Genomic DNA, 10,746 nt, shown 5'->3' on the forward strand with positions numbered 1-10,746 from the left:
AGGAAGTAAATTTTAAAGAAAAAGACTTAGAAACTTGCCCTTTTTGCCCTCTCTTTGTATCTTAATGAACAAAGGATAACTGGGCCTTTTTTGAAGTCTTTGCTTGAGTTGAAGACACAAAATGCAACCTGTACTCTTATAATATGTTCAGTTCATGAGTACACAAACTTAGAAACCGTGAATTTCCCTAAAGTTATTATACCATTTAGAAGATGTTTGCTTGGACGTTTACTTAAAACCAAACAATTGAGGTCTATATGTCCAAATAATTTCCTTCTCTCTTGCTGTTTCCATTTCAGTTTCCTGAGTTCCTGGGAAGGCCTTGTTTCCCCAAAGGAACGATTTCTGGTAGAAGTCTGAAGGTCTGACCCAAGAAAAATAATCCAGTATAGCCAATGAATTGAGGACAAGAAGGTTTCCAATCAGGTAGGAACATTTAATCTCATACATTACAATCACCTTAAGTAAGGTGTGCTGATAGCTGGATATGATTTAACTTCTTGGAAAAAGATGCATATATAACCTACCTCACAAGGAAGCTGGTCTCAATTCCCTTAGAGGTTGTGGTGTTTATTAGAGAGTGCCTTGGGGGAAGACGAATACAATAACAGTATGATGCTTTTTTTTTTCATTTTTAGCTCATTGTTGCCACGTACACTTGGTGATCTTGGTGCCTGTGGTTTAATCCCAGGAGGTTAGACATGTGGAACAGCACATTGACCCTTTTTAGTATTTTCTCCCAAGACAAATCATTTTTATAGGTTGTCTCCATGGTCTTCTAGTTGCTTATCAAAACTAAGCATCAAGTCTTCTAAGTGAGCAAAGCCCCAGTCAGTGTGAGGAAATCAGCTTAGTTCTTATTGGGGCACATCTTCTTGGTCTTGGCACAAAGTGAGTTCACATAGGGAGTTAGAAGGAGGAGAATGGGGCATGCGAAAGGGGAGTTCTCTGTTCTCATTTACCTATGCATGTTGAAACTCCACTAACAGTTTTATTTTCATTAGCAATTTGTGATAAAAACTTAGGGTAAAGGGAATAATGAAGCTGTCCCATTATATGGCAGGACAAAAGATAGTAGTGACATCAAAATCAGGGCCTATCCATCTCATTTGCAGTTATATACTCAGTGTTTAGCATGGCATTTGACCCCTCATCAGTATTCAATAAGAAGATGCGTGTTGAATGACTTAGGGATGAATTAATGAATGAAGAAAGTTAATATGGTAGAAAATGTGTTTTATCCTTGTATTTTTGTGTGTTGACTTCTATATTCCAAGACCCAGAACTGTAAGTGACACATAGAATATAATCAATAAAATTTTGTTGAAAGAATGAATGAGTCCCCACAATTCTAAGAATAATTTAAGACCAACACAGACCCCATATCTGCCAAGGTCTATGACAGAAGTATCCAGAGATGAAAGCCTGGATCTCAGCTAGTGGTAGAGCTGACAGAATTTATCTAGTTTTAATAATTTACATCTCATCCCATTACATCTAGGCATAGTACCTACGTGAGCCATACAATTAAATGTTGACTGAAAAAAATGCACAACCTGAAAGTTGAGAATTATGTTTTATTTGGAGGACATACTGAGGACTTAAATCAGGAGACAGCCTCTCAGATAGCTCTGAGAGACCCTTCTGAAAAGGTAAGGGAGGGCACAGGATATTTAGGGGTTGTTGCAAAAAAAAACCCCAGGTAGTTGGAACATTAAAAGATTACTGTTAATTAAAGAAACTAAGTTAACTTAATAAATTTAGCACTTTCCTATATATGGTGAGATGCAGGAATCTGGTCTCATGGAAATCTTTCCCTTGATATGCACTTTAATTATCTAGGGCCAGTATCCTGTTTTCTCCATCCTGAATCCCCTCAGGGTGCTGATGGCTTGATGGCTGTAACATCCTTTGTTACTGATACCGCAGGCTACATTCTTTGTCCACGTAAATGACTTGAATATGCATAGTAAATCTGTGGATTTGCAAAACGTAATTCTTGGAGCATTTTTAGAAGGGCAAAGTTAAGGGCAATTTCAGAATCACTAGCAGCTAAAATTGCTGTTTATACTTTTCCACCGGTAGGTAGTAATCTGCTGTTGCTATCTTCAGTATTCCCAAGGGATAACAAAAGCCATTTAATTCAAGAAAGAAATGTAAAATTTAGCACAATGCAACTTCCACAAAACCAAACACACAAACGCACACCCAACTCTTGCAGATATGAAGTAATAATCTAAAATAGAATCCTGGAACTAATTGCAAAAAAAGAGCAAATGTACTCATATTGGATAATTGTATTCTTTTATTAATGTTTGATATATATACATATATGTATTTATTAATAAAATTCAGAGTTGCTATATGGAGAAATAGCTCTGTACCAATACTGTCTTTGTATGTGTTTATCAATAATGTATGAGATTGCCTCCTATGCTCCTTTTCCTTTATTCTCTTGCAGGCAGTAGATGTAGTTATCGGTTGTTTTTAAAATTTCTAGGCAGCCAAAGGACTAGTATCACTTAAATAAAGAAGGCAAATTGTCCCAAAGTAGGAACAATTTTCCTTCATTATGGAACATAAAGTCCTCATATGAAGGGGGAAGAATTTCATAGCTAAAAGCTTTCAACTACAGAAGATTTATGAGTAACTATGTATGTTGTTTCAAAGTGGACTCTCTATAATTAATGTCTAAGGGTTATCTTTGGTATACAATGGATTTTGATTTTTTGAATATGATTAGATAATATACAAAAGAATATATTTAATTGTATGTAAGTTATGATAAATAATAAAAACTCCTGAAACACACCACCGAAACTAAGAACTAGAATCAAAACTGCTGAGTCTTCTCTCTGTTCTCTACCCTGATCCCACCTTCCTGCTTTCACCCAAGAAATCACTCTGATCTTGGCTTTATGTTCAACATCCACATAATTTTTATCTGATTTTGCTTATTATTGAGATTTATAAAATTGATATCATACTTTAGTCTTCTGTGCTTGCTTTTTTTACTCAACATTATATTTCTAAGGTTCACCCACTTTACTTTAACTAGTGTTCATTCATTTGTACTACTGTATAATATTTTATTGTATAAATACAAGATAATGTCTTTATTATTCTATTAATGATATTTGGGTTGTTTTGGGCCTATTACGGACAGTACTTCCATGAACATTTATTTTAATGTTTCCTGGTAGACATGTGCAAGATTTAGCGTAAGTAAAAGAGTAGACATACTAAGAGTAGAATTGCTGAGTTGTAGGGAATTCAAATATTCAACTTTAAAAAATAACGTCAAAATGTTTTCCAAAGATATGGAATCAATTTTCAGCCCTTTTGCTCTATAGCTTCACCAGTTAGAATGGCCATTCTAGTCTTTTGTTCCTTGTATTAGTCTGCTCAGGTTGTCCTAGCAAAATACCTCAGATTCAGTGGGTTAAAAAACGAGATTTATCTTCTCACAGTTCTGGAGGCTGGAAGTCCAGGATCAAGATGTTGGCAGTTTTGGGTCCTCCTGAGGCCTCTTTCCTTGACTTGCAGGTGACCACTGCTTCCTTGCTATGTCCTCACATGGCCTTTTCTCTGTGTGTATACATCCCCCGTATCTCTTCCTCTTCTTACAAGGACACCAGTCATATCAGTTAGGGCCCCACCATTATGACCTCATTTAACCATAATTATGTTTTTAAAGTCCCTGTCTCCAAACAGCCACATTGGGAGATGGGGCATCAACATACGAATTTTAGGGAACACAATTCAGTCCATAACAATTTTAATTTGTATTTCCCTAATTACCGATAGGTTGAGAATCCTTTCATTTGTTTAATAGTTGCCTATGTTTCCTATTCTATGAAAGTCCAGAGAATATCTTTTGTCCATTTTTCTACTGTTTATCTTTTTCTTACTTATTTCTATTGTTTTTTAAATACAAGCAAATAATCCTTGGTCAGCTATATATGACACAAATAAGTTACTTCATGCCTTCTCGCTTTTTCAATGTTGTCTTGTGATAAATAGCGGCTCTCAATTTTAATGAAATCAAATTTATCTTTTAGCTTAGTGTCTTTTTGTTCTACTTAAAATGTCCTTCCCTAGTTTAATGCTACCCAGATATAGTATATTTTCTTCTGAAAGTTCTAGTGTATCTTTGTTTTATATTCAAGCCATTAATTCACTTACAATCGACTTGTCTGTATTATCCAATTTCTTTGTTTTCTTATGAATAATTAAGTTTTCCAGGACCATTTTGGAATGAATGGATTTTTTTAGGTGTGTCTGAGCTGTTCTTGACCATTCACATAAATTTCAGAATTGGCAATCCTGTAAAACCTCTATTAAGTATTTTTATTGTAATTGTATTGACTATATAAATTAAGTTGTGGAAAATTTACATCATTATGATGAGTCTTTTCTCTCCATAAACAAGATGTACCTCTCCATTTATTTAAGACTTCTTTAATATCTTTCAATAAGGTTTTATTTTCTCCATAAATGTCTTGCACATTTTTATTGAGATTTATTCCTAGGTAGTTTTTTTTTTCCATTTTAAATAATTTTTAAGCTCTCTCTTTGTTCCTGGATTATAGAAATCCAATAGACTTTTGCATCTTGAGCTTATATCTAGCCATCTTGCTAATATTGTTTTTTTAGTAAGAGAGAGGATTTTCTTAGCAAAGAGGAATAAATGTAAAATTAAATAAAAATGTTATGGGTCAGCTCTGGTCAATAGAACTTTTCCATGATAATGGAAATGTTCTTAGTGCTGTCAAAAACTATAGCCATTAGTCACATATGTTTTTAAATTTTTAAATGTAAGTTCAATAAAATTAAAATTTAAGTTCCTAAGTCAAACTTGCCCACATTTCAAGTATTTAATAGCCACTTGTGACTAATGGACACTATACTGGACATTGTATCTCTAGACTATTAAACTGTGAAGCCATGGAGTCCCGGGATTTTATCTTTGTCAATGGCATAGTGAGATCTTTCATGTGACAGTTATTCTGTTATTAAAAAGAGAAGTTACTTAACCTAGTCATCCCCAACTTTTTGAAATAATCCAACATAGCTTTCACCATCCATGAATTTCTTGAATCATATTTATGTTTCTAAGCTATTTCTTGTGTCAAGTGTTCACTTTGTAGCAAGTTCATTGTCCTAAAATGGCACAAGAGGTTCCCTTATTCCTGATAGGCTGTGATTGGATGAAGAAGACCTTGTTACCCTGCCTATCTGGTTTTTATTATAATCAGATGTTAATCTGTATCAGTCTCCATATTCAAAATTCACCATCAAAATTATATGTTATTCACATGATGGTTGTCTTTATTTCATTTAGCTAGTATCATGACCTTATAAATGCAGTTTGGGTCATTTTCTCCTAAAATATCATATTTATCCATGTGGAAATACATCTCCTACTTCTTTGCCCCCTTTAAACTCTTCCTGTAATTTAATCCTCATGAGCTTTATTTCCCCTAATTTTAATTACTTAATATTTTGTAAACCATTTAAGAGATCACTGGTATGCTCTTTTTTTCAATCATCTATACATTTAAACAGTGTGTTGCAATAAGAAATAGTACTGGTAATCAGAAGACTAGAGTCCTAGTTTTACCCATAAAAATGAACTATATGTGCATTTAAATAAGGCTTGTATAAGTTTTATTCTGATTCTAAAATTGTTATGATTATTTAGAAAATTATGTTTGAAATATGACATTATTCAAAACCAATAGAGGTTTGAAATCTATTAAAAATCTACAAAGAATTCAACTAGTTCACCTTTTTCCCTGATTTGATATTCAACTGTAATCCTTCATCTTTCACTTACAGCATGCTGTAGCTGCTGTTGACACAAAGACAAAATATAATGTCTAAGTATTGTGTACTTGTTTTTTAAATGAAGACTTTTGTTTAAAATTGTCTTTTACATAAATTCTTGATTCCCTTTTCACAACTTTTCCATTCCCCATGCTACTGCAATCAATCACTCATGATAGAAAATTATTCTCTTTTCTGTTTGCTAAAGCTCTTTTTAAAATACCAAGTTTCAAATGATCATCAATTCAAGAAACTTTGGAAAATGAACTTCATAATTTCCAGAATGAATATTTTGTTTCACTGGCTACCAGGACACCATCCTCTCCTAGATTTCTCCCCTCCTCACTCACCATTCCTTGGAAGTCTCCCTTGGTGATGCCTCTCCTCCCTCAAAGTCTGTTAGAATGCCCTAAGGCTCATTCCTGGCCCCCTTCACTCTCCATCTACCTTAACTACTCATGAGTTTTAATCTAGTCCCATTACTTTAATGGGAAGATGACTTATGACTCCCCAATTCATACTTCTAGCCCTAACCACTCACCTAACCTCCAGACTCCTAATTCCAATTTCCCACTAAACATCTCCAATCTATGCATACTAGACATTTCAAACTTAGCAAATAAAACTAAATATTTTGCTTTGATCCATCCATTGCACTCCAGTTTTTCCTGGCTCCATAACTCATCCAGTTGCTCAGGCCAAAAATGTTAGATTCATCCTTAAACTCTCACTTTCCCACAATTCCTATGTCCAGTCCATCAGAAATTCTTGCCAGTCTAACTTGAAAATACATCCTGAATCCACCTACCTCTCACCTTACTCTTGCCATCTTTACTTACTCCAAGCCATCATTGCTTGCCTCATCTAATGCAATAGGCAGCCTCTTCCACAACCTCCTTGCTTCTTCCCCTCTTGCCCCAATCCTTATAGTCTATAAGCAATACAATAGCCAGAATAATTAAAAAAAAAAACCATAAATCATATCACATTATTTTGCAAAACCCGTTCCCATCACTTTAGAATAAAAATTAAACTTCTTACGTGTCCTACATGCTTTATTCAGTATTTCTTCTGCCCTACTCTCCAAGCTCGTTTAATACTGCTATTCTCTCACACACACATCCAGATTTTCTTTCTGCAGTGGCTTTCCCAACATCAGCGCCTTTGCACTTGCTATTCCCTACAACCTGGAAGATTTTAAAAATCTGTAAGATTCCTCCAAGCAAGATCTTAGAAGGTATTTACATTTCATTTTGTAGAGATATTTGGTAAAAGACATTTTTGCAGAAGATAGATAAATTTTACTTTGGCGGCTATCACACATCTAGCAATTTCCAAGTTGGTTAAATAACAAATGTGAATTGATGAAGCTAAAATAAAAGAACTGCAGTTGGTGAGACCTACGTGTTTTAAACCATGAACTTTGAGGAATTGTAGACATGCAAACTACACCATGGTTTCCGTGTTAATGTGTGAGAATTAGCTAAGGTATTTTCCAAATACTCATTACTCTCTAAAGAGCTTCTGAGCAGGAAATCAGAACAGGGCCTGTGGACCTGAATTTTATCTAGTACCACAGTTGATTCTGTTGCAGATGGTTTTCAGTCAGCCCTTTGAGAGACACCAAGCTGGGGTATTTGCCCAGATATGATTAGCAAAGGTCATGCAAGTCACCAATGAGATACAATCGAGAATCAACAAATGACCGAAAAGAGTGACAAAAGAAGAAGAGGATCCAGTAGGACCAGTAGAGACGCTATCCCAAGCACTCTTGGCTAGGAGTTTTACAAATCCATTCATATAAATGGACTGATAGTTAACAGCCAAATGGCACTGCATATTTTTTTAAGTTGCTGAGTATTAAAGTGTATGGCTAAGCATCATAAGTTTCGTTAAATTATATTTTGGTTGCTATAAAATTAGGTGTACATTGTGTGTCATAGATGTAGGGATATAGATGTGTAAATATATGTCGTTGTTTCAGTTCCTCAGCTGATACTTCATAATGTCTTTGTAACTTCTAAATGAAGGACCTCTTCAAATATTGTTTAGAAAAAAAAGATACCTGTTCATCCCTGTCCACCTCCCTTCATCCCCTTCCTTGTCCCTTCCCTTCTTTTTTTTTATATCTTTATTGGAGTATAATTGCTTTATAGTGTTGTGATCCCTTCCCTTCTTGAACAAATCAGTCCATTAAGTGAGGTAAAATAACCTTTGTCAACATGGGGTAGGTGGGCATTCAAGGAACCACATGACTTGGCATTGGGTCTCAGAGTCTGAGAAAGGGGAGAGGATGTCTGCATAAGGGAGCCTGGAGTTGACTGCTGAAGTCTGATTCGTGTGAAAGGGCATCCACGTGAGGAAGTGGCCTTGGCAACCACTCTGTACAGATAGTCATAACCCGTGCCAGGTGGAGAAAATGTGTGGATGGGAAAGTGGCAGCTACAAGAATTTACTTAAATACAGGAAGATTGATCAAATAAGTAAGGATATTAAGGATATGGTAATCAGTGTTATTTTAATATCTGTGGAGGGAGTTAAAATATGAAAAGGGCAAAAACTAGAATGAAAGTGTGTTGAAAGGGAATGGAGGATGTTAATGTGAACACATGATTTTCAATATAGAGACATTATAGAAATAAACATAGACAATATGTTTGCATATGTTTATGAATGTGCTTGTGAATATGTGTAAGTGGTTATGAATATGTGTTTTCATATGTGTGTATGTATATATGTACCTAAATCCCCTAGCTCTGCCTATTGAGAGTACCTGGGACCACTACTTCCCAAGAGCAATGAATATGAATACACCTAGTGTCCAGATCTTGGTTTCTAAATACAGCTCTCCAACTGAAGGAACAAAAGCTCTTTGGAGAAATGGCTGATTCTAGAACCACTACAGGGAAAATATAAGATGACCCTAGAACATATTATTGTTTCAAGAAGTAAGGGATCAGCCATAAAAAGAAACGAAATCGAGTTATTTGTAGTGAGGTGGATGGACCTAGAGTCTGTCATACAGAGTGAAGTAAGTCAGAAAGAGAAAGACAAATACCGTATGCTAACACATATATATGGAATCTAAAAACAAAAAATTGTCATGAAGAACCTAAGGGTAAGACAAGAATAAAGACACAGACCTACTAGAGAATGGACTTGAGGATATGGGCAGGGGGAAGGGTAAGCTGTGACAAAGTGAGAAAGTGGCATGGACATATATGCACTACCAAACGTAAAATAGATAGCTAGTGGGAAGAAGCCACATAGCACAGGGAGATCAGTTCGGTGCTTTGTGACCTAGAGGGGTGGGATTGGGAGGGTGGGAAGGAGAGCGATGCAAGAGGGAAGAGGTATGAGGATACATGTATAACTGATTCACTTTGTTATAAAGCAGAAACTAACACACCATTGTAAAGCAATTATACTCCAATAAAGATGTTAAAAAAAAAAAAAGAAGGGAGATATCACAGAATAATTGGGAAACATCAAAGGATATAGAAGCCAAACTGAAGGGGTTTCCACTGGACACATCTTGAACAATCTAAGCCTCAAAATAAATAATGGTAGAAACGTATTATAGTCAATTGAATAAAATAGGAGTCTATGAGTTCATACTGATTTAAATAATTAAATTGAATAAATTATGTTTGATGAGGAACAGGATATTTACATAATTACAAAGTGCCTTACCACAAAAATTATTAATAATGAAGGAGAAAAAAATAACTTTACAATGGAGAAGACTGGGTGATACACCTTAATCAAATGAGTAACATAATATTCCAGTAAGGTTACAAGTTAAAAGTTGGCCGAAATTGTTTGATAGGAAGCAGTGAGAAGAGCAGAGCTTCACCACTGTGTTATTCCTGCCAACGACACATATCCTGAATAATCATGAGACAAATACAAACAGCTAAATCCTACAAAATAACTGATCCGTATTCTTTAAAATTTTCTAGTTCATGAAATTCAAGGGAAGCCTGAGAAAATTTTCCAGATTAAAAAACTAAAGAGACAGGACAGCTAAATGCAACATGTGACACTGGGCTGATCCTTTTATTATGAAGGACATGATGGGGATAATTGACAAAACTTGAAAGGGGTCTGAGGATTAGTAGCTCTGTGGTCATGTGTCAGTGTTAATTTCCTGATTTTCATGATTATATTTGGATATATGTTTGTAGGAAATACTAGAGGATTTGGAGGAGACATTGCATTGTGTTGGCAACTACTCTCAAATGGTTTGAGAAATAAATTATTTTTATTGTCATTTCAATCTTTCTTTAATTTTCGAGATTGTTAAAAGAAGGCAAAGAAAGAGGAGAAGACCCCTGAGTCAGGTAACCCTCCTTTTCCTGGCGACTCCCATAGTTAAAAGCTCAGTTTACAATGGTGGTCAGTTTTTCAGTCTACTTGTGCTAATTTCTGTTACTAACAACATAGCATCTTATTTTCCATTTGAGGTTTTTGGATTTTTCCTAATTATGCTTTTGCTTTTTATTCTATCAAATGTCTATGAATTTGATAAAGTCCTCGGTATTAAAACAAAATCAGAAAGAGTCATAAAAATAAAAGTAAGTTCTTGGAGAAATTTATAAATTTCTACCTGCATTCAAATTGGAGTAAGTTGGCAAGAAATTTTTAAGGGGAAAATACTATAAGGAGCACTCCCATTCAGAAACTCAAAATGGTTGCACATGTTTATCTTGTAAGAGGTCTGTGATGAAACAGCAGGATGAAGGCTATATGTCCAAACTTAAATGCAATCTTTTAAATCACCTTTCATGTCAGGCCATGTAAGAACTGGGCAATTCAAGAAGTAAATTAGAACAATTCTTACTTTCAATAATTTCTTAGGTCAACACTTAGAATAATGAAAAACTTATCTTTAACTCCAAGAAATCTGGACAGTTA

General features: G+C 35.0%; 1 protein-coding gene across 1 annotated transcript in view; it reads left to right on the forward strand.

Moving 5' to 3' along the window:
• Window positions 1-2,193, forward strand: part of LOC132499910 (uncharacterized) — a 43,338-nt gene extending 41,145 nt beyond the window's left edge. The window contains exons 6-8 of the mRNA XM_060114574.1: window positions 300-426; window positions 1,502-1,652; window positions 2,086-2,193. Of these exons, the coding sequence (XP_059970557.1) occupies window positions 300-307 (8 nt within the window). The 3' untranslated portion in view covers window positions 308-426; window positions 1,502-1,652; window positions 2,086-2,193. The remainder of the gene's footprint in view (window positions 1-299; window positions 427-1,501; window positions 1,653-2,085) is intronic.
• Window positions 2,194-10,746: the final 8,553 nt, after the last annotated feature.

This window comes from Mesoplodon densirostris, chromosome 12 (assembly GCF_025265405.1).
Source record: "Mesoplodon densirostris isolate mMesDen1 chromosome 12, mMesDen1 primary haplotype, whole genome shotgun sequence".
NCBI classification, from domain to species: Eukaryota; Metazoa; Chordata; class Mammalia; order Artiodactyla; family Ziphiidae; genus Mesoplodon; species Mesoplodon densirostris.